Source organism: Bemisia tabaci, chromosome 7 (assembly GCF_918797505.1).
Source record: "Bemisia tabaci chromosome 7, PGI_BMITA_v3".
In the NCBI taxonomy this organism is placed as follows: Eukaryota; Metazoa; Arthropoda; class Insecta; order Hemiptera; family Aleyrodidae; genus Bemisia; species Bemisia tabaci.
The window spans coordinates 8,520,126-8,544,596 of NC_092799.1; the positions used below are offsets into that span (position 1 = coordinate 8,520,126).

The window sequence follows — 24,471 nt, forward strand, 5'->3', positions numbered from 1 at the left end:
GACATTAGATACTTCCAGTATATTATGACCTACCCCAGCAATAAAATCTCTGTATTCTGCCAACACGTCAACCATAGTATTTATGTTTTTTCTTTTGTTTCCTGAAAAGAATTTGTATATAGTTTTCATAATTTCAGAAAACTGGAGGAAAAGTCTGTGTCGCTACACCTACTAATTTTTACTGTATCATCATTCATCTAACTTTGTATTTTTGTTTCATTTTAGATATATTTTTGCCATGTCCAGACAATCTCCTAGTTAATTTAAACGAATCTAAAGAATTAGTATGTGAACTTCTAAGTCAACTACCCAAGAAGTACAAGGAGAGCTTCGCTACAGACAGCGCATTAGGTGCTGCTCTCCAAGCAGGCTACAAGTTACTGGTAAGAAGGTTTCTTTTGAAATGTATTTTTCATGAGAAAAAGGACTCTTGTCCATGGAAGCAAGATTTTCAGTTGAGTAATTTTTGTTGAGTTGCTTAAGATAATTGGGTTTTAAGACTTCGACAGAGGACTCTCTCTCTCTCTCTCTCAAATATTCAAAAGAAAAGTCGTGGGCAGCTTAGTTTATTTCTAAGCCATTAGAGAGAGAGTAAAGTTGCCATATTATTCGACAAAATCAAGCTTTGAACAGATAAATTAGGATTTTATACAAGGTGAGTAAAACACTGAACAGTCACTATATTGTAGTATTTCAAAATCTCATCTCCTGTTTCATAAATTGGTGAGAAAACCAACCAACATCCCTACTCAAAAAGTATTAAAATTTTTCTTGCCTTTATGAAGGTTTTTACAAATTTTTAAGTAAAAATATTGTTTGGTTTCCCTTCAAAAAATTAAAACTGGAGATGAGATTTTGAAACGCCACATTATAGATTCGACCTCTTTGCTTAACGCTCTCCAACCTCAAACTCATTTATCTGGAGATGGTCTAAATATCATGCTTCTCCATGTCCGGTGGAGGCTTCAGTTATTTTAAATTTTATTTTTTTAAAGTGTCACCGTCTGAATCTTAGCAAGACATTTTGGCACCCTCTCAAAATACGCAACTTACGATGCTTGTTGTTAAATAGTTTTTAGATTTTTCTTTAATTAATCAGTATGTCGTTTTTTTGTTCAGGCTCCCTCTGGAGGTCGAATAACAGTTTTCCAGACATGTCTTCCGAACCTTGGTCCCGGAAAGTTAGCACCTCGAGAAGATCCAGCTCTTCGTGCCAGTGAAAATGTTCAACACTTAAATCCATTCACTGATTTTTATAAAAAATTAGCGTTAGACTGTTCTGCCCAACAAATAGCTGTTGACCTATTTGTAATCAACAGTCAGTATGTTGATATTGCCAGCTTGGGTAAGCATTACTTTACCGTTTTAAGTTTACGCTGAAAATACTTTCAAACAAATTGCAGAGTTTTCAAATCACTGAAATGCGCCAAGATCGAAACATTGATGTTAAGTTTTAACAATGATGTGAAGTTTTGTCACTCATGTTTTAGTCAACCTGAACAGAGGCATGTAAGTTTGCACGAAATGATAGTAGTTGTGTTTTACGCTTTAAAAAAACATTTTCTCCTCTTCAAATTATTTTTAGAATTTCTGTTATCCTTTGTCTGTTTCTTCTTTTCCAGCTGGAATTTCCAAGTTCTCAGGTGGATCGATCTACCACATACCTTTGTTCAGCGCTGTCAATCAAACTCATGTCGAAAATTTGGAAAAAATGTTCACGAGATATTTGATCAGGAAAATAGGTTTTGAATCGGTCATGAGACTCCGGTGTACCAGGTAAATTTAATGCTCTTCATCCATATACAATAATTTTTACCACAAGTTAGACAGACATAAAGAAGAAAAGAAGGAAAAAGAGGATAGTTTTTCTGTAATTAGATATTTACAAAAGTACAGTTCGGTACCATTGTATTTCATCACAGTGTATTCTATAAATGTCGAATTACGGGGGAAAAAAGTATTTGAAACTTGCTCATCGATTTGTGTTGCGATTAATTCAACCACACGTTTTATACAATGTCTTTTTTGGATCTAACCAGAGCCATTTGAAGTGCATTTCATGTTGCCATATTTCCTCTCATGCTTTATTATTTAACAAAAATTTAATAAGGCCTTGAAACTTTCCTAGTCTTCCATAGATTGCCAAGAATATACTCACAAAATTCCAAATCAGAATGTTACTTAGTTTTCCGTCGAAAAAATAAAACGTGAGAGGGAGCCAGCAGGCTAATTTTTGAAATTAATAGACAAAGCTATATACAAAAAAGAAAAAGAGAAAATAGAGTGATCCTATTGGTTGAAACGGGTGGCTGTCATTGATTAAGAGGGAAAATGATGGACTCTGTGAAGGATTTCTCGTGTGTGTCTGTTCGTTCGTCAACTACTTGCCTTCTTTGTCTATAGATTTGTATACCAATCTCAATAGTCAGCTTGTAGGTGAAATCTGATATAGTTAAACTGATTCTGATTAAATCTGTTCAAATGATGTTAGATGATAATATTATTTAATCTGCAAGTTACGTCTAATTGGCGAAATACTATAAAATTATTACTTGTTGTTATTGTAGCATACTTGCTATTCCTAACAATTTTTCCATAATTGATTCATTTTACAGCGTAAATTTTGAGTCCCAACATGTGACTAATCCCATGTAATGATTTTGTAACTGTTTCAGGGGAGTTTCTATACATACGTTCCATGGTAACTTCTTCGTTCGGTCGACAGATCTTTTATCTTTACCGAACGTCAATCCGGACGCTGGATATGGCATGCAAGTTTCAATCGATGAAAACCTCACAGACATATCGAACGTCTGTTTCCAAGCTGCTTTGTTGTATACGTCTAGCCAAGGTATTTTTACAACTTGGTATTTTCTTTCATTTATCATTAGCACGCAGAGAGTTTAATTAATGGTGTGCAGGACCTGAAAAAATAGAAAATCACCCGGCTTCATCAGGGAATGAAACATTCCCAGGAAAATCAGAAAATTTGTCAGAAAATTGACGCTAAAAACGAGGAATGTCTTCTTTCTCTGCCCTGAAATCAAATTATTCCTACAATTTGTGATTCGTATTAATTCGGCTTCAAAGAATCAAGACAAAAGAAGAAAAATGTGATTTTTTTCCACGGACTTTGGAGGAGAATCTTGTTTTTTTTTTCATGAAAATCTAGAGGAAAGCATGTGGAAATCCTGAGTTTTTATCAGGAAATTTCGCCTGGAAAATCAGGAAAAATCAGGGGATTGTTAGGAAATGGAAAAGAAATGAAGAATTTCAGACACCAATCTCTTTGTACAAGAGCAGGTCCTTAATATTCTGTGCAACCAAATTATTAACTTTTAGTCAGTGATACCTATCCTTCCATAGAAAAATACAAGATTTAAATTTTTTCCTTTTACAATTTTTACCTTTTTTAAGGATTTTTCACTCATGATTTGGTACCAAAGAATAGTATGTATACAAAGTCACCATTATGAGGGCAAATGGTGTTCTGCTATAGAACGAATAAGAATACTTAATTTGTTATAATGAAACCTTTTTACTTGGATAAAAGTATACTCAATTCTATTCTAAGTATCACAATTTTTATAATGGTGTGAAGCTTTCCATTGGAGCAGCAAAAACAAGGCAACCTCTGGGAATGCTTTTTCAATAACTGCCATCTTGGCATTGTTATACCGATATTCGGTGACTCATTATTGGTGGCTCATAAGCTCTAAAATTCTGTTGCAGGAGAAAGACGAATTCGTGTTCACACTTTGTGCCTTCCCGTAGCGTCTAGTTTGCAGGAAATACTTTATTCAGCCGACCAGGAGTGCATTGTTGGATTACTTTCTAAAATGGGTAAGAAAACTTTAGCTCTGTCGATCAACCATGGCAGAGGATTGATTTCATGGTTGCAAAAATTTTCAGATCACACGCATGGCTGCTGACATGAAAAAATTGAAAGGCCAGCCGCTATAGTGTCAAAACCTCCAGTTTCACTGAAAATCGTGGTGAAATTTATGTATAAAAGACAAAGCAAAAGGTCTTAGCTTTGGAGGTCAATGGAGTATTTGAAATTTGAAATAGGAAAACTGATTGGAAAAATGAGAAGGCTAAGAACTCTCTGCATCCTGTAGTAAATAAATGTCGGATTTGTGATGTAATTGTAAAACTTAACCTAAATTTTACATTCATAGCTATTTATTCCTTGCAAAACCTGAACATCTTTCAAAATTTCTTATTTTAAATTTTGTAATATTGACCTACGCCTCAAAATTGCCTTTTTTTTATTTTTTGTATGCTCTAAGCTCTTAATTTTTTTCTCTCTTTTTACAGCTGTTGATAGGAGTGCACAGTCATCACTGAGCGATGCCCGAGAGGCATTTGTCAATGCAGTTGTAGATATCCTTTCAGCATTTAGAACAGTACAGTCTTACGGTGGCGGACCAGGGTCGTTACTAGCTCCGAACACCTTACGGTTATTGCCTCTCTACGTTCTGGCTCTATTGAAACAGGTAAGTAACAACTAGAGGGTAAAGTACCTAGTTTTAGTGTTCAGAGGGTTGTGCAAGCTTGATTTGAAAATTTTGTGACATGGCAAAAAAATAAACAAATCATCATTTTGTGACACACCATTGTGTTTAACATCCCTCAGGGAAAAAAAATTAAAAATTCACCACTGAAAACTGTCCTATTATAATATTCTGTATCTGCAAGACTAACATTAAAGCTGTCTTTATTAGGCTTTTAAAGAGCGCATTGGTACCCTAGGTACCCAATATAATACTGACATTTGCAAGGCACATAATCCAATTGAGTAAATCTGGACCCAGAATTTGATGCAGTGTTCAAACAATTAAGTAAAGCCATAAAACCTAACTCACAAACTTAGAAACTGAATCGCGAAAATTTTCACAAAATATGGTTTTCTTATTTTTTCAGACGGCGTTTAGAGTTGGCTCAAGTACGAGACTGGATGATAGAGTTTTCGCAATGAACCAGATGAAGTGTTTACCGTTAACATTTTTAATTCAATCAGTTTATCCCGATTTATATCCTGTTCACTATTTAGACCAAGTTGTAAGTATCCTATTTCTTTCATTTTTCGATAGTTACACCACTTGGACCCACTTTGGGAATCAAGTCTGACTTAAAGTCTGAAAATTTTACTTTGCGTTTGGCAGATGGTTTGATAAATGAAAAGATAGCATAAATTCATTCTACTCCCCCCAAAATTTTTCATAGTTTTGCCTTATTTCTCGAATACAATAGAACCAATTTTGTTGTTTCTATAGTTAGAAGAAAAATACCAACATTTTATTCCTCACCCTTAAAGAAGATCTTCTGTATCAAAAACAAAAGATATTTCTGTCCTTTTTTTTTTTATCTGTCTTAGTTTTGAGGGAGGAGACTTTGTTTTTTATCAGGAATAAAATTTATAATTTGCTAAATTGTGACTGGATCTGGAGAAAAGAACCAGGAGAAATTTTGTTTTACTGCTTTTTAAAAGCTTAAACATTTTTCTACTTCCTAAATATTTTTTCTAAGAACTTTAGGACTATTATATCCTTCAATTTTCGAGCTTTCCAGGCCAAACTTGCGCCAAAACTTCCCGGGTATCTTCTTCTAAGCATTTGAAAAAGTTCGGGAAAGTTTTTTTACAGTGAATTACGTTATTTACGTTTCGTTTCAATGGATCCGGTCTCAGCTGATGTTTTTTGTTCTTATCAGTGGAAAAAGTTCAGCATATGAAAATTTAAGAGCATTTAAGGATTCTCAGTGATCTTTGTACTCTCGTCAGACCTCAGCAATATAATAATCATATCAGTCTATGGTTTTTAAGGAGAAGAATTGTATTTTTGTCGTCTCAGTTGTGTATAATTTTCTTAATCCTCCTTTTACTCATTTTTAAACTTTTTCGTTTTCCAGCCGGAAGTTGAATTTGAAGACAAGTTAGTTCCTCAACCTCCCCGCTTGCAACTCTCATCCGAAAGGATAGACAAAAATGGTATCTATCTCATGGACTCAGGGGACTCATTTATTTTATACGTAGGACACAACGTCAACCCTCAACTACTGAATAATCTCCTAGGAGTGCCTCATTTTAGTGCATTACCTGATATATCAGTAAGTACTCACCTTTCTTCAATCTGTTTCTTGTTATTGATAATTAATTGACCCGTGATTTAGTAGCGTACTGATGTATTTAGAGTCGATCATTTGCATTGAAGTAATCGCCAACTCTGCTTAACTGCAAGTATTCATACATGGAAACAACTAAATTACAATAATAGAGTGAGGCATGTCCTTGAAGAATGGTGTTAAATTGGTAATACTTCTAACTCGGACACCAATCGATGAGGATGTTGCCGCTTGTCTAAAAATTATAGAAATAGTGCAGGACAACTGGATAGAGTTAAGCAAAACAGTCACATTCACTTTGCAAGAGTGTACATCCCCTAAATCCTCTCTTTTGTTGCTTCATTGCATCATGTGCCTCAGATAATCATTTTTCTGGAAAATTCTCTAATGCAACAACAAGCTGAAATTGAATATTTTTCCTTGGGCGTGTAATTTTTTTACATTTGAATTGAAGTAAATATTTGTAAGTGTCTGACATGAATTATTTTGATTTTTTCAGTGCGGAATTGCAGAATTAGAAACTCCCGAATCAGAAAGACTGCGTAATTTTATCATTCTTTTATGTGTTGAAAAACCATACTGTCCACCCATCACTGTTTTAAGGTAAGCCTTGATTTCTTTTCAATTCAATGGTAACATTTCTTTCTTCCGCCTTTTTCATAGTTATAAGGCAACTCAAAGCTTTTTAATGTCCAGAAAAAAATCATGGACTGTGAAACATTTTTCTGATGTAATTCTCCTTTTCTTTTTTTCATTCTGTTTTTGACATCTTCTGACGTGTTTAAATTTTTTTTCAATTATGATGCATCAGAATATGTAACAACAGAGGAGCCCGAAATATTTAGTCATATTTTTGGACCAGCGAAACCTGGAAATAAAAACGAATGTAACATGTGTCCTCTGATAGTTTTTCACTCCAAATTTTTTTGAGATTTCATGATAAATAGAACCTGGCAATAGGAGCTAGCTAAACCTGAAAATGGAAAGGTATATAAAGGTATAAAAGGAAATTGTAATATGTGTCATCTTATAGTTTTTATTTTTAAATTTTTTTAAGATTTCATGATCCTATTCAGAGAGTTGATTATAGGAGAACTGTCATTCTGTGGAATCTCCATCTCCTGAATTTTACTCAAGTTTAGGGGAATACTACACAAATGAACTTAATTCATCACGTTTATTATTTTTTGTCTTTGTTTTTCAGGGACAACAGTTCTCACCGTTCCATGTTCCTTGAGCGTCTGGTCGAAGACAAATACGACTCTGGAATTTCCTACTATGAATTTCTACAGAGGATAAAAGCCCAAGTGAAATGAGACGAGGCTTATTAGAAAATTTAGGTAATTATTTGGTCATTGAGCGCCTGCGCTGAAGGGTTGGCAGTTAAGGACGTGGACAATTTTAATATGTTGATCAAGTTATCTTTTTTTACTATTGGCTCTCATTGGTCGTCTCTTTTATTATTTATTTGGTCAAGCATGATTCTTAGAAATTTATACGCTTATTTTAAACCGATTCATGTGAGGACCCAGTCATTCCTTTTCGGCATCACATACTCAGTAAAAATTACTGCCTATTGCGGCAAAAGGGAATTTGAAGTTAATGTTTGCCTGTGCAGTGGTCTATTCATTTTTAATAACTGTCAGCAGCACTGCTGATTTTAAATATTATCGATAGGAGTATCCACACGCATAACGCTGCGATATTATTGAAGTTGGAGCCGCGTTTATCTTCTTTATGAGTCGTTCAACCCAAAAATTGACAGGCTTTCCAGGGGAATACTTTGAAGAGTGAGAGCTCTAGTGATTGTGATGATTAGAGCTGATTCACTTATTGTATGGTTCAACCTATCGTAGTTGATAGTTTCTGATAAGACAGTCCTTATCATTTGTGTTTTCATAAAAAAAAAAAAAAATTAAAATCCTATTTACATGCACGTTTTTTAGCTCATGAAATGAAAAAATCATTTGCAGAAAAAGCATTCACATAAAAAAAAGTAATGATACTTTGGACTTAAGAGCCTGCGTATCAGGTCCATCAAAAATGTATACTTGGGAGAGATCAGTTAATCAAAAATCAATATCGAAAGCCAAAGGACAATATTGTTCGACAACTCTGGTGAAAATAAGTCAGGGATTTCGCTGCATTCTGAACCATAAACCATGCCAGTCGATATTTCTAGTTTTCTCAAATTCTGCATGGAAGCGCTTTAATGTATAAAATAAATTCCAAATATAACTTCAAAATTACAAAAATAATAAGTTATTTCTTCGTCTTGTAAAATTGTCAGTGTGCAGATAGGCGGTATAGTTCCTTAGCCATTGATATATTGAAGTATAATGTAGTTCATGTGTTAGCAAAGAAACAAAAAAAGTTTAAGTTTTGAATGTTTGTATTCAATTTTGATACTAAAGAGTGAAAAAAGATGAAAAACATTTGTCAAAGGATTATTTGATAGTTGAATCGATTTTTGATGTATTGAATTTCCATAAATCAATTGTGACTTGCCGAAGTTTTGGCTGCTGATCGGTTGGAAAGCATATTGATGAGTCTGTTCTGGCATCAACAAACAAGAGTACATCATAGTTTCTTCGTTAGAAAAAGAAAAGGCTGAACTGAGATTGAAAATTAAGCTTCGTTTTGTTTAATTTTATCAGTTAACCTTCTCTTTTTTTGTTGTTTTAACCGTTCATCATTCTTTTCATAGCTATTGAGCATTAAAATCTTCGTTCTCAGCTTCTTTTTTATTGGTGTTTGCGAAAATCAATTTCACTTGAACCAATCATTGTTGCAATTTTAAAGACTTTTAATGGCCTTAAAAAGAAGTTTCTCGTTACATCTTGCCTTATTAAGTACTCTAAATGATGCATCTCTGATCCCAAAGCTGAACTTTTTCCCAAAGACTCCTTTTCTACCTCGTTGTGTACTGTTTTTGAAACCAGGAAATAAAGGCACTAGTCAAGTGTCACAAAACTTATAGTCATAAAGTTTTGAATAAAAAATCTAATGAATTTATCAGCTCAGGACCTATTCTGTACCACAGGAGTGCCTAAGTCAATGTCCCTAACTACAATATCATTTAATGTGGAGTGAAACAAGTCCTCGTTTAGTGTGGACGTTATCCTCTTCTCTACTTGAAAGACGTAGATGTTCCTCACTTCTCGTCAGCGTTGTCTTTTACAAATGCCACAACTGAGCGCATTTCAAGCAAATGGATGACTGAACTCTGGATACAAGTGACTCAATATTTGTCGCTCCTCAAATAGATGTGGCAGTATGTTACTTTTTATCCGTAAAAAAGAGATTATTGTCAAGAAAAATTGGGGAACAGCATGAAATAATAATTTAATTACTCTAATTTCTTAAAGTACCCGATGTATTGCGCTTCATGTTTTTGGAGCGCAGCCATTGAAATCGAGCCTCTTTTAGTCAATTTTTTAAAGGTTGAAACATTCCTCCAAAGGCTGTAATACAATTCCAGCCTTGAGCCTAAGTGAATGGTATTTTTACAGGAAAAAAAATTATAATTTTTCTCAACTTATCCACTATTGGCCCTTAAATTGTTTTAATATTGCTATTATCTTTTTCTTTGTTTATGAAAATTAAAAAAGCGACCGCATCCCGTGTGGGTATTGGTGATAAAATTTATATAAAACTCTACCATGGCGGTTTATTTTAATCTTATTATCACCTCTTGTTATCTTTTAATTATGTTAATAACTTTGTGTTATATGTATGATTCAACTGTATTTTAAAATTTGTATCTATATGATTTGTACGTTACATTTGTTGTTGTTTGTTCGCAATTGATTGATTTATTTATTCCTTATTTGTGTTATTTTAAGTTGAATTTACCTATTCATGAGTTGATTTCATTGCTTTTATTGTTCTTATAAAGTACAGGATGTTACAGATACAGAAGCGATTTGTACCGTTGGAACAGTTGTTAGTTAGCTCTTTTAATCAGGGTAGTAGTGCAGGCCTGTTCGTCTTGTTCCTTGCTGTAATACTGCTGATAAGTGATCTTGGATCTATGTAATCAAATTGCTGTCAAGTTTAGATTGTTCTGTAAATAGGGTTTTTGTTGACAGTGTTGCCATGTATGATAGGATCTACTCAAATTTTTCCTGCTTGTAGCCTCCTGAAGCAGCTGAAATAATTTAAATTTTTGTACTTTTTCTTGAATGACTTAAAAATTGAACTGAAAAATTTGAATTTTTTTCTTTCATGGCAGCCCTGGTTTTGAACAAAGTTTGTACATTGAGTAAGGGGAAAATCTACGTATATTTGAAAGTGGTGAGAATCGGCCCCTCCAGTCTCGGACTTTCTTGTAAATTGCATTTTTAATGTTAAATTTTTGATAATTGATTTGTAAATTCCAAATAAATTATAAAAACTGGACAACTTTTTTTGTTCCTTCAAAAATCAATAAGACGTATATAATTGTTTAAATATTTATCCTCGATGTTGAATTTTTTTCTTCCCTCTGAAGCGTGTTGGTCTTTTCTCAACCTCATTCACACTAGACTGTGAATCTCTCTGTAGTCTAGTCCACTTAGATTGAAGATGTCTGTTTTCACCGTAGATATGCCTAGTAACGCACGCTGTCGAGGAATAAGAGTAGCAACACCAAAACAGAACAAAAGCGCATTAGACAATAATAATTGATGTTTTAATTTATTTTATCAGGTATTACAATGAGTGAATAAAAAAAAATGAACAGAAAATATAAATAACAAAAGATTTTAAAAAAGAATAGATTCATTAAACAAAAACAAAGTTTTTAGATCCATTTCTAATTTTAAATCTTCAAAATCATCATCAATCAAATGTTAAAATCCCACTTTTGGACTTACCGTGGGAGAATGTTCGTAGACATTCAACAACTCAAATTTCCGTTGCCACAGCAACATGCTTTCCATTCTATAAAATTAAAATACTTACTTGAAAAAATAGAATTTAGTTACTCAACAATATAAGCCACAAATTAACAAAACAGCATTGACTTGCAGGCATGAATTACACTCTTTATCACAGAGGAAACTGTTTTCAGTAAGGTTTTCCTTCAGAGATCATGAACTCACTACGATTCTATTCACGCAGTGCCTGACGTGTAACAGAATTCACTAGTCTTCAACTTCTCTCTCTCCTTTGGTTTTCGTTACGAGGTGGAGAAGAAAAGACACGGGTCGCACTTCTTCGTTATCTCAACAGAAGATTCAGATATTGATCATTCCTTGCAAAGTGGGGATAAACACATGAGCTAAGCCTTTCATTGGATTAATTGCATGGGTTGTAGAGCTGGCCAATATAGTTCATACCCAAAGAGTTGCAAAACTGATAGTAAAACACGTCCAAACATCAAAGTTCAACAAATTAACAAGAGTGTTTTCCAATGTTACCAACTTGAAAGAAAAGTCTACTTGTAGTACAAAACAGAGCAAATTATTTCAGACCAGAACAACAAACCCATTTTGGACATATATCAAGTACGGCAAGAGCGCAAAGACAGCCCTGCTGCGCTTAGAATGCTGTATTTTAGCAAAATTCAAGAGGCAGCTTTTTCTCGGACTCAATATTTCGTTAAAGAAAATGCAGAGTATCTAAGAGCATGGGCAATGAGTGCTGGGAAATCTACAACATAATATTCAAGTCCAGTTGAAAAAATGTTTAGCTCCAGTAAAAAGTTGAGAGTATTTTCTCTATAGCATTGCAATGATACATATTGCTAGGAAATATCTTCAGAATATGGCCGCAGCGTGATGGACCTAAAAGAAATGGCGATCATTCTATTACGAAAGTGACTGTGAAGAATACATTACAGAGTACAAACTCCAATTTACATAATTTTTAAAGTTTGTTAAGCCAAAATCGCTTATTGCAATCTTATCCGATCCGAGATCACCTGAAATTAAGCTGAGAATGACACTGAAGCTTAAGGTTTAGTTTTTACCGGTAAAGAAAAGAAACCTATTGCCGTATTGCGACTGAGCTATAGTTTTTTGAGGATTTTTCACTTCTGCCCTAATAGCGTTCACTGTTACGACAATCAGCGTTAATGGGCTCCATAACATAGAACTTACAAAATAACGTGTGACTATACTAATGGGTTTAATGACAATAGTATGACAAATGTTTCTGGAAACAATTTAGGACCAACTTTCTATGGAAACCGTTTTTGCCAGAGAATAATTGATCCAATATGCAAATAGGTGGTTGTTGGTAAGTAAGTTAACCTCTGGTTTTAAAACTGCCAATTTGGTTACATTAATCTTTTAATATGTACAATTATTACGTCATTTACTGGTGTGAAATTGCAAAATTAGGCTACTTTTTCGATGAGTTTTAAAAAGGATTAACCGCTGCAGGTTTATTTGTGGTTCTCTTTTTGAAAGCACTGCGCAATCTGAAACGTCAGAAGTTTTTAAAAACTTGAAAATGAAAACCAACTGATGAGTTTTTTTCTTTTCAAGTTTTCAAGAAATATTACAAGCATCATTGCGGCTTTGCTTGCTAAGCTGGAACTAAGATTACACGAAAATTGGTAACAAGTGTTTTCCATAGCGAAATCAAGACTAAGAAACCGATAAAAGTAGTTCAATCGGGCCTTATTGTCTTTTGGTAACATCACTCGCCCACTTGTAACTTCTATGCTTTGGAACCAAGTATCAGTTCTTGATACAAAGCCGGGATGACACGCAGCATAGAAGTGAGTTAGAGCACAACTAACAATTGACTACACAGTTATCAGGACAATAAATAATTTTACAATAAATTAACACGATAGCGAAAGTTTTTCTCAAATGGAAACCCTATGTTACTTTACAGGTCTACAATTTGGCAACGTTGTAAAGACAAGAGCGTATGCTATTTGATGTGATCGCAGGAATCTTCATAGACGTCGTTATCTTCGTCTTCCGAGAACTTATCATCGTAGTTGTTGCTGAACTTCGAGCGAGACTGGCTTTTCTTCCGTCCGTCAATCTTTGGCGTTTTTCTAGGCGGAGGACTGGAAAAAAAAAAGAATTATGAAAAATTTCGTTTATATTGGTTGTATGATTCATGACAGCTTTTCAAAACCAAAGTCAAGGGCTATTCAAGAACTTACGAAAAAAAACAAAAATTAAGACATTCTACAGAATGTGCTGAAAAGAGAAGTTTCCTCTCCCTGTGCTTAAGTTGATGACACCTATTAAAAACCAAAATCAAGCACTTACAAGGACATACAATTTTTTCAAGAGGCATTTAAGAGTGCCTCAGCAATGGAAATTTCCTTTTTTTCAACTTTCATTCTATGCCACCCACATTAAGAGTGACATGTATCATGTGTGCAGACAAGACAACGCTATTTGATACTTCAGAGGCTTCATTGAAAAAGAAAAAACACATATCTTCCAGACAGCTGTGAATGAAATTGCCTGATGATTCTTGGATTTAAGCTCTACAGTTCTGATCACAAGATACCCCTCATGTTGCTAAAGTCAGCCATGGCTTTATCGTAATACATCTAATGATGAGGTCGCGTAAGACAGGGTTTGACCCCCTTCTCCCTCTTAAAACGAACTTAAACTCCTTCCCTTTCAGGTAGCTTACGTAATACTTGATCGGTATCTCTGATCAAAAGTGCTAGAGAGACTCGACTAAGATTTCGGATGAAATGCTGGACGAGAGAGTAATGTCTATGACAATTACCTTGTTTGACTGTCATTTGAGGATGACGCAGAACTACTCGGGCTGCTGTCTCTATCCCGACTTGGACTGGCAGGAGGTGAAAAAGCTTGCATTAGTTTCCCTTTGCCTTCACTCCACATGTGAGACTGTAAAAATGAAGGAAAGCAATGAAATGGCTTTGAATTTTTATTTATTAATACTTGGAATCAAATGAAAATAACGAGGGCTAACGAACAATACCACCTGACTGACAATTTTGGCAAAAAAGAGTTAGCGACCTTACCGCATTTTACAGTATAAACTATGCAAGCTGATGATTTTAGTATTTTCCAGTTCTGTGGGGAAGCCCTTCAATGATGTTGTAGTGTATGAAAAAAATGCAAATCTGACCGTAGAATTACGAAAATGACAAAGTTTTCACTTCGTTCTGCAAAATCGTCAGTTTGCAGATTGGCGGTATTGTTTGTTAGCCATTGATAAGTCATTCAATTAAAAGAATAAATTATTTTCGTGTGAATGATGGTAAATATTTTTCAGGAAAACAAAAATTAAACAGACGCAAGACGACTTTAAGAATTTAAAAATATGTAGTTTTTCTACCTTTGAGCTCTGAGGAGGAAAATATTGAGATGATTTGTTTTGAGGATGGTAATTCGGAGGCAGAGTCCTACTGAATTCTACGCTCAAGGGCTGTTGAAAATTAGGGGTTAAACATTAAACTGGCGACAAATTTCCATACTTCCTTTATTTATTCATTTCTCTATTTTTCCCTGACTTTCTTCCGTTTTTCTCCGACTTCAAAATTTTCGAATTCCTTGACTTTCTCTGCCCTTCAAACAAAACTTCCACTTAGATTTTTCCTTTCAGCTGCGCTGGCTTCTGCTAAAATTTGGAGGAAATTCCCATTTCCGGAAAGTACAATTATAGAGAGACCCACTTAAAGATTGTTGGCGCTCCTTAAAATAAAATAGGTTGAAGTAGCTGAGCCAACGCACTGCTTGCAAAATTCCCTCACTTTTTCTAGGAATCCCCCGACTTCCCCAGGTAAAATCCCTGACTTTCCAGGTTTTTCAAAACGCCATAAACCCTAGGCAAGGCGTAGTCTTCTACCAATAGATGGCTTTTCTTACATGTTACACACTCAAAATCTAGAGTATGAGTATTCTAGAGTATCTATCTAGAGTATTCCTGTTCGATTCTTGACACATATAAAATACTTTTGTTACTGCATGCTTATTTTTAACAATAAATTAAAACTATAGAGAGTTGAATTGCACTTACCAGGCGACCTTCACGGCCAAACAAAAGTAAAAAGGTATCAATGAAATCTCGCGACTTTTCTTCCCACTTCTGGATCATGTCTGAGACTCGCTTCTCGCCAAAATTTTCCATTACTTTCTTGCTTTTGTCTTTGAGTTCTTCCATCTTATTCTGAAACCGGAACTTCTTTTCCTACGCAAAAAGAAAAATAATTTCAATTCTGAAGAATCCCTGAATGCATAATTTTGGCTAAACTTTTGGGTACACACATTAGAAACATGCTCATTGCATTGAACACAATAATTTTCAATCATTGGATGAAGTGCCATTCCATAATCAGGAGATGAAAAAGGAGAAAAATTCACACAGTAATTTCAAAACTTTGCTAACGTACATAGAATACAGAATTTACTCATCACAGCTCTATAAAATTTTAACCTATGGGAAAAATGAATCCCTACCAAACCGTTAAAAATCTTAGGCCTTGTGTACAGGGGCGCAGATTGGACGAATTGGTTCCTTGAACTGGGGGTTCCAGGAACAAGTTATAGATAAGTTAAGACAAATTCCTGGATCAAGTTCTCCCCAAGTTTTTGGAAATGTGCTCGAGTGAACGAGGCCTTAGAGACTGCAAGAAGTTTCAGCATGCGTCTCTGAAGTCATTCATTCATTTTTTCCATTCTTCAAAAAATTTAAATTATAATTTTCTCACAATAAATTTCCATTTCAACATGTACCCTTTCAATGTATATCTTTTTTCATTATTTGGTTTATTTTAGGTCACTTTTGAGGAGCTACCAAGTTTTTAAGAATCGACTCTCGAGAGGCACTTACGATTATGAACGAAAATTTGGGACTCTAAATACTTACATTTAAGAATGATACATTGAGCTGCTTTGCACTGTAGCCGCGCGCCAGATTCCGCCTGACATAGATGTCATAATCTTTGACAATCCTGGCAACAATATCAGATGTGCTTATTCCTTCCGTCCTCTCTGTTGCGACAAACATTCCTTTCGTTTTTAACCAAGCATAAACGTCGGTCCCTTCGTCTGTTGGGTAAGGAAGCTCATCATGGGCGACAAAGTCAATCTGTGACACAGTGTGTAATTGTTAAAAAAACTTATAAAATTTTGACAAAAAACCAAAAGTATTGGGAAAAACCAATTTTAAAACAAACATTACGGTGGTTTCAAAATCTAACGATTTTATTCGGGAAGTTCCCTTTTGACATCGAATTAACTCCCAACTAATATATAAATAAACTAATACAAAGCACAAATAAAAAAAACTGATAAATGTATGAACTAAGGAAGGGCAAAAAAAGAGAGATCTAAATTCAATACAATGAGAGGGCAGGCTTGCTTAAGTTACAATGATTGCAGCAGAATTAACTATAATTCCTCATGAGACATCCTCAAGCTCTCCCATTTTTTAAGGAATTCCCTCTTCTTTACGTACATTGCCTTATGGATATTTCAAACGCATTTTTGTAAATACCGAATTTGTTTTGTCCTCAGCATAAAGAGGTAAAAATTAAAGAATTAGGAGTTGACACAGAAAAACTGTGCAATAGATTCCGTAAGTAGACAGACTTGTTTTGCTTAAATGCTTCCAAGTGCTCATAAGTGAGCCTACTTGAAAAGACAAAAACACCTATAGTGATACATTTTTTTAAAAATAGGAACATTCTTCTGGTTGAAAAATGTTTGGCTGAAACTCTCACAAACCTTATGTTTATTCATGAAGTCTTCATCCAGCTGCCATGGGGCACTTCGTACAACCTCATCAACATAGCGACAATGCCTCACGGCCTCGTATCTTTCTGAGTCTTGCATTACTGTTCGCCCTTTTTTACTGTGGGTCAATTCATCACTACATACTGTCAAAAAAAAAAGTTACACACATTACGATCACAGCTCATTAAAATTTAAACATGATTAAACAAATGTCAAATTGATTTGAGAATTTGATTCTTGAACTTCTAGAAGGAAAAAAGTTCATGTTCATGGACACAAATTATTTTCTTTCACTTTTGAAAACTAAAAAATCATAAATATTTTCCATGGACCAGAATAAAAAAGAACCATGATTGGACGCAACTAACTGCTTTTCACGTTGCCTAATCTTCTCTCATATCTTATTTGTTTATCAGAAAACTTAAATACCTGACACCTCTACACTTTTTGTGAATTTATTCTTCTGCAGATGAAGAATATATGTCAAAACTTTCAAGTTTCACTATTGCTTAATCTTCTGCTTTAATAATCAAACATCAGAGAAAATTCGATAACATCTCATACAGTTAGACTGTTTCCAATACATCCGTCTTATTGGACGAATGAGTGTCCATGTCCATTTGAGATGGGTATTTGACAGAGTGCAGCGGCATGGCAGATAGTTCACTTCTTCACAGAGGTATAGGAAACCAACCTAACTAGGAAAAACATGACAAGCCTCGACACATCCGCGACAAAATAAATTGAAACATTTGAGAAGTTTTTTCTTTTTCTTTTTTTGACATTTGCTTCCAATTATATGCAAGTTAATTTTGATAGGTACGACACGAGTGCGGCGAGACAGAAATCTGATGAGAAAAGTCCCACTAGTTCTGAGTTAAAATTAACCTTTTTACTCTCAAGTAGTGTTAATGTATACAAGGAGAAAAAATTAGAACATTGTGATTATTTCTTACCTCCAACAATTAGGTAAACATTAGGGAACAAATTCTTTGCTTGCATTAACTGTCGGGCATGACCTTGATGGAACATGTCGTAAATGCCATCAGCATAAACTCGCACTCTTCTAGGAACTGTAAAAATGAGACAAAAAAGATATTACATAAACAGATGAAAAAATAAAGATACTTAATATGCCGAAGACAAAATAATTGAAATTTTTATTCTAAAAAAAAAAAAGGAAAATAAGGTTCCATAGCTCCTACATTGCTTTTGAAGCATATACTTCATGACATTTCTAGAACTCCGATAAAAATCAATGGAATTCTGATGTTCCAATTTTTGGATTACCCTAGAATGTATTAAAAAAAAAAAAAAATTATAACACTTTTTTGTTGGGCATATGATACAGAGACTCTTCCTCAAAGAAATGTCTCTCATGGAGTTACAAAGGACAGAACTTTCCAACAAAAATAGGATAAATTTTAACACATCAAGCATCTTCATACACACTGAAAAATGATTGAAATTTTTTTAATAACAATTTTTTTTAATTCGACGAGGAATTTCATAAATTTCTGAAGAAATGCTACTTAACTTCATTGCAATGAAAAAGAAATATTATCAACTTCCCCATCTCTAAATGCTAGTGCAATAGCTGCATTTTGGAGCTGAGTCGCGTACCGTTCCCCAAAAAAAGAAAATAACCATGACATCAAAAACAGATCAAAATTCTGTTCCTGGCAAAATCATAGCACTGATTTGTTCTGATAGAGTTTCTTCAATCTTACAAATATTTTTGGTAAAAAAGCAAATGACATAGGTAGACGAGGAAAAAAACAAAAATTGACATTTTTAAGCTAAAAGAAATTACCTCTACCACTCTGGGCATCTTTCAGACTGATTCTTATACTATAGTCACAGTTGTCTCTTTCACACTCAGCTTCTGGTTCGTCACTGAACGATGCTGGCTTTGTGATGGACTGAAACAAAAAGGATAACACCAAAAATTAGAAACTGATCTACACCCATCTAAAAAAACTGAATTGACACTAGCGCTATGAATTATTTCAATTGAAACCGACCGCAAAACTTGCGATATTTAGAGACCCTATTTCAAAGTTCATGGCAGCTTTTCAAAACCAAAATCAAAGACTTTCGAAAAGTTATTGGGAGCTTTCAAGGAGGTACAAAATGTCTTAAAGATGTTGGTTTCCTCCACACGCATCTTTGATTGGACCGCGCTTAGCAAAAAGGAACCAAGTCGCATTATCCATTGCCAAATTTGAGTGAGCAATTTAATGCTTTACAAGAAAACGTAAATGCAGATTCCTTTGAAAATTTTAAGAAGTTTACTTCGTGCTATGCAAAAAATCCACTAAAATTTGCACAAAAATCCGCATGACTGTTTTCATGTAAAAAATTAAATTTTCCAATTAAATTCGGCAATAGCTGATGTGGCTAAGTTCCTTCCTGTTTAACGCGGTCCAGCACTAGGCTACTAATACAAAAAATGCAGGTGTATGAGGTAAGGATGACATCATTTGGAATTTCAGATGTTTGTGCAAGGGAAAAAAACACGCAAATTCCCAAAAGGTAAGAACAAAACCCCGATGATACAGACTTCGAGTTTTTTTTCGAGGATAATTCCAAATTTAAAGGATATCTAATGACTGGAGAATTAGGATATAAAATCTAGTACATTCAGAGACTTTTTCAAGCGTTATCGAACCATTTATGCATTTTTAGCGTTTTGAAGAATGATTTAATGAGAAAATTACGCCATCAACAAAATGCACAGACATCGATATTGAGGGATGTCAAAAAAATAGGAGAAAAAACGGGGAAAAAGGCTAAAAAATACACATAACAAACCCGAGACGTTTCGGCCCATAACTGAGCCATTTTCAGACGGAAGAATAAAAATAAAATATAAAAATTCATAAGAAATTTGAACCTATTGAGGGATGAACATGTGCCAGTTTTGAAACATACATTCAGGATTGAAAATGCCCCTTGCCTGATTAAACGAACGGAACAATTGCATCATACCGGACTGGCTTCGAGTAGGCACCTGACGATAAGTCGTGCAATATCTAATGACTGCAGAATTTATAATGTTCCCCATTATGAATATGCAGAATGGAAACACCTAGGATTTTCACGTTTTTCAGTTTCTTGATGAAATTATCCGAGACTTTTATATAGGTGGCTGAAATAAAAAAGTGCGTACCTACGCTTGCGACACTGCAAGTCTGCGCATTCTTTCAGAAGAAAACTATTGTAACTCACAGATTTTCTTCAAATCGTCTTTACTGATAACGTAACTTGAGTAATTACGGAAAAGTGAAAAACGCGAGTATCTCAGGTCAGCGGGACGCTTTCTTCATCCTAGGATTGTTCGGCGTATCCTGAGCTTTTAGTCACTTAACCGATTTGGTTAATTAAACTGACAGAATATTAAACCTAAAGTGACAAAAGACACGGAATTTTTTACTGTAAATCATGGTGTCTAGAATGGTTGACCATTATGCAAGATACATTCTTTGAACATTTGGGAGTAAATTTCCAAAAGTTTCCTTGGAAATTTTTATTTTATCAGAGGAAGTTTGCAATGTCTGAAGGCTCATACGGCGTTTTTCCTTGGCATGGTAGAATGGATCCAAGAGACATTTTTTTCCAGTGAGCGGAAATTTCCCGAGCGTTGATACAGATCCATAGGATGAATCATCGGCGACGGACGTGTCAATAGAATTACGCCGGCTCGTAATAAAATCAATAAAAATCAAACTGGTAGGCGCGCGAAACGATTCATAAATCAAACCACCGCCGCATAACTTCGCGATCGAAAGAAGAACGAGTAGTAAGCTCCGACTCAAAGGATTTATTACCTCGTGACGCCCATTCATCAAGTCGAGTTTAACACTTGAACTTTCGGCCGTCGGGTTGCGTAATGCACTTGCAAATGAGCACTGCACCGCGAGTCCACAGGTTCCGAGGTTTGAGCTGTCCTGCCATGCTAACGAAAAACGCCGTATGAGCTTTCACACGTTGCCGAACTTCTTGCGATAAAATAAAAATTCCCCAGGAGACCGATGGAAATTTTGCTTCAAAATTTTCAGGGAATTTATCTCGCAATTTAATCTACGGTAGCTGAAAATTTTAATGAAAAATATTTATAAGTCTCCTAAAAAACGAATGTTTTATATAGGGTAATTTGGCAACATTCGGATGATCATACGGCGTTTTTCCTTAGCACAGCAGTATCTTCCGCAGTTTCCTGAATTCCGAGTAGATGCCACGCGGGATAAAAATCGTGGCCTGCTTTGCGATGTATCAATTGATCTATCATTTGAACCTATGGAAAAGGATCGATAGACAGGATTTCCGCAACGAGCACCTTAATAATCGGTTCTTTACAGCAGCTTCAAATGGGGAAATATCGATAATCGATCGTCAGCGGCCACGCAATAGAAATCGTGAATTGTGTGATTCTATATACTGCCGCGTAAGGGGAAAACTTCGTATGAGCCTCCAGCCATTGCCAAATTTCTTCTGGTAAAATATACACTTTCAAAGAAACCGTAGGATATTTTCCCCTGAATTTTTCGGAGAATTTCACTCGCAATTTGATTTAAAGCGCACGAAAATTTCAAGGAAAAATATTCATAACTTCTTTGACTGTTTATTAGGGTAAGTTTGGCAGCTCCTGAAGGCTCATACGGCGTTCTTCCTCAGCTCGGCAGATTGGGTGAATCAGGCAACCTTCGATACGGTCTCACTTCCGGAAGATTAACATTTTTCGGGAGGAATAAAATAAACCAATGAACGGCCATCACCGAACCGGACCGGACTGGGTGCCACACAGTGGATCGAGTCAATAGGAGAGGTCGGACAAAATTTGGAAACTTTAAACGCCTTTAACTCCATTTATACAAAACTTCAAGGTTCTAAAACTGGTTCCATTGGTTTTCCAGTGAAATCTTCTAGAAACACCCCTCAGAATTTAAAATGTGACGAAATTGACATCAAAATTTGCAGTTTTAGTCAAAAATTTCATGTCCGACTTCTCTGATTGACTCGACCTCGTGTGTGTCGTGCCTTCGGCTTTGACCTTTAAGAGAACACTACTCGAGATGTGAACTTGTTAGACCGGTGTTTGGACTTTCGCGGTCCGAGCGACATTTCCGAATTGAAACGATTTGGAATAAATCGCAGGCTGGTAGTCAACTGTGGGATTTTATAAAAATGGTCGATTTGTGAAGATCTCCAAAATTTTGAAAGATTCTGACGAGATAGTCTCCATTTTGTGGTGCAAAATTCATCGTTTCTCTTACAAGAGAACGTAAATTCGTTTCAATGTTGCTAGCTAGATTTTTCCGCGTGAATTGCATTTTTCCGAGATTTTTGGCAATTTCGATGAAAATCTCGCACTGATTGTGAGTTTTTCCTGATCGCATGCAAAAGTCAATTTGACGAAAATTATGCAAGTTTACTCTCGTAAAAAATTGAACTGTTTGAGTCAATTTCACAACCTCTGAAAGGAGTAACGTTCCTTGGTCCGGGAGACGCGACAAATTACTCGAAATTTCTATTTACTTCTCTTGTCAACAGGACGTTTTCAGGCTGAGAAGAACTATTTGCATAGGATTTGCGAATACCATATGGTTCCTTCAGCATACATAGTTCAATTGTCAGTAATTTTAGGGTAGCTTCGCAACTTTGAATGAACTTACGTTCTTTCGTTTGAGGAACAACGAAAATTTGATTCAGCAATCGTTTGAAATAGCCCCGCGGAAACTTGAGCTTTTATGTGAACTGACGTTTACACAGAATAATAGCATGTTTACTCCCGATCGTGCTGGGTTTTCTTTTGTATAACTGTGTGTCTTGTTAAGTAAACTATTTGAACTCATCTCGTTCAAACGAGAAGGCCCGCACAGTCCTAAAGCTCTTCGACAAAGGCACAAGACTCCAATTGAATCGACTCATGCGAAAACGTCCGTTGTCCAATAAAGGGTTTCATAATTGCAGTGATTTCTTTTGCCCCACGACACTGATGAATAAGACTGATCTTGTTTGTAAACGATTATTTATACATAAGGGATTATTTATAAAATTTTTGTACATTCCTAACGTCTTAAACCATCTTGTGTCTTTGAGTTACAACGAAGTCGTCCACTCAAATTCTGAAACACTGTATTAGACATCGGACGTTTCCGCTTACGCCGATTCAATTAGATGGAGGAGGGGAGAGAAAGAAAAGAAAAAATAGAGAAAAATTGAGTTCCGCGGATCGAAGATCCGATGGCTGAAGATTAATTACATAACGGCGGCTTCGGGGGGTGTTAATTAGATTTAGTATCGGTACGAGCTCTTGTTACGATGGTGAAAGTTTAAAAACACGGATCCTCGCTGGTAATGTTGCCACATTTTATTTAATAAAAAAATATATTGCCAACATTTTCCCGTGAGACTTTCAACGGCTGTTCTCAGTTTCTACGCGAGTATAGAAAAGCGCATAGGAAAATGAGCGTATAGAAGGTAAAACCGCATGAAAATCATGTTGGGCACAAAAAATAGTGCTAAGTGAACTTCAATAAGCACAAATGGCTGAGCTTATACTAAAACGCTCGGTAGGAACAATAAACTGCAAGTTAGGAATCCCGAAAACGACGAAAATGCGCCGTAACTTACATGTGCATGATTAGATGTATCGCGTAAAATTGAAGGCGTCGTACATTTTCAAAACCGCGTGTGCGGGCACTTCATACTTGGTTAAAGATTGAAGACCTCTTTCGTTATATTTTTGGTATTATTTGGCTCTCGATTCTTATGAGAAGAAGGGCAATCATACGTTTCACAGAAAAATGAATAATTTTGCAGGAAAAAAGGAAATCTACCCATGAGACAAAAATGTCGGATCGAGGGGATAACGGCCGGCGTTTTGGAACTTTCAAGCACACCATGAGAAACCCTAATATAAATAAACAAACTGTCTACGTCAGTCGAATCTCCCTAATTTTCAACCCGTATTAGTCACCTGAAGATGGGAACCCCACCTGAGATGGCAATCGCGTTTTAAAAAAAAACTAATAAGTAATGTATGATCAGTTTCAAAAAATGTTATTTATCATCGTTTAAAGTTGTACTCCCTGGTGAGAAACCGAAGTTTCCTCCCACTTCCCCGGAATTTTTTGGGGGAAAACTACTTAAATCCGCGGAGTCTGGACAGAAATATCGATTCTTTTACTTCTCAGCCGTTTCTGATGACCGAAATTTCCTTCTTCAGTGCAAAATGAACTGAGCCATTGAACGCCACGAAGGCGGCAACGCTGTTTCACCGTGAGATCGAACCTGTGTGCCATTAATGTCAACATCCAAGCGGCAATAAAATGACTCCGGTTTGGCGGCTGACGAAAAAAGGGCAAGTTCTCGGACCACAACCTCAATGCTATGTAACGTCATGAGTCATGACTCAACGGGCTGCGTCGAATTATGACGTCTCCGACTGGAGAGGGAGGGAGAAGAAAATGCATTTAACGACGAGTATTTCGACGTGGTGCACGTTATTCTGCCGTGCTAAGGCAAAACGCCGTATGAGCATCCGAATGTTGCCGAATTTCCGTTCGTAAAACATTCATTTTTGAGGAGATTTATGCATATTTTTCATTGAAATTTTTAGATGCTGTACTTAGATTAAATTGCGCGCTGGAAAAAAAAAACACATTGGATC

General features: G+C 35.6%; 2 protein-coding genes across 9 annotated transcripts in view; one reads left to right on the forward strand and one right to left on the reverse strand.

Annotated features, from left to right (window-relative positions):
- Nucleotides 1-10,530, forward strand: part of Sec24AB (Protein transport protein Sec24AB) — a 35,840-nt gene extending 25,310 nt beyond the window's left edge. For all 6 annotated transcript variants that reach the window (XM_019044921.2, XM_019044922.2, XM_019044926.2 and 3 more), the window contains exons 8-17: nt 226-383; nt 1,120-1,345; nt 1,623-1,776; nt 2,676-2,851; nt 3,733-3,843; nt 4,321-4,499; nt 4,927-5,064; nt 5,914-6,111; nt 6,626-6,729; nt 7,331-10,530. In XM_019044921.2, the coding sequence (XP_018900466.2) occupies nt 226-383; nt 1,120-1,345; nt 1,623-1,776; nt 2,676-2,851; nt 3,733-3,843; nt 4,321-4,499; nt 4,927-5,064; nt 5,914-6,111; nt 6,626-6,729; nt 7,331-7,442 (1,556 nt within the window). In that variant the 3' untranslated portion in view covers nt 7,443-10,530. The remainder of the gene's footprint in view (nt 1-225; nt 384-1,119; nt 1,346-1,622; nt 1,777-2,675; nt 2,852-3,732; nt 3,844-4,320; nt 4,500-4,926; nt 5,065-5,913; nt 6,112-6,625; nt 6,730-7,330) is intronic.
- A 246-nt stretch (nt 10,531-10,776) lies between these two features.
- LOC109032679 (choline-phosphate cytidylyltransferase A) overlaps nt 10,777-24,471 on the reverse strand; it is a 75,869-nt gene continuing 62,174 nt past the window's right edge. For all 3 annotated transcript variants that reach the window (XM_019044927.2, XM_019044928.2, XM_019044931.2), the window contains 7 exons: nt 18,610-18,718; nt 17,753-17,869; nt 16,788-16,939; nt 15,928-16,149; nt 15,079-15,249; nt 13,819-13,943; nt 10,777-13,135 (listed from right to left, as the gene is read on the reverse strand). In XM_019044927.2, coding sequence (XP_018900472.1) covers nt 12,994-13,135; nt 13,819-13,943; nt 15,079-15,249; nt 15,928-16,149; nt 16,788-16,939; nt 17,753-17,869; nt 18,610-18,718 — 1,038 coding nt within the window. In that variant the 3' untranslated portion in view covers nt 10,777-12,993. The remainder of the gene's footprint in view (nt 13,136-13,818; nt 13,944-15,078; nt 15,250-15,927; nt 16,150-16,787; nt 16,940-17,752; nt 17,870-18,609; nt 18,719-24,471) is intronic.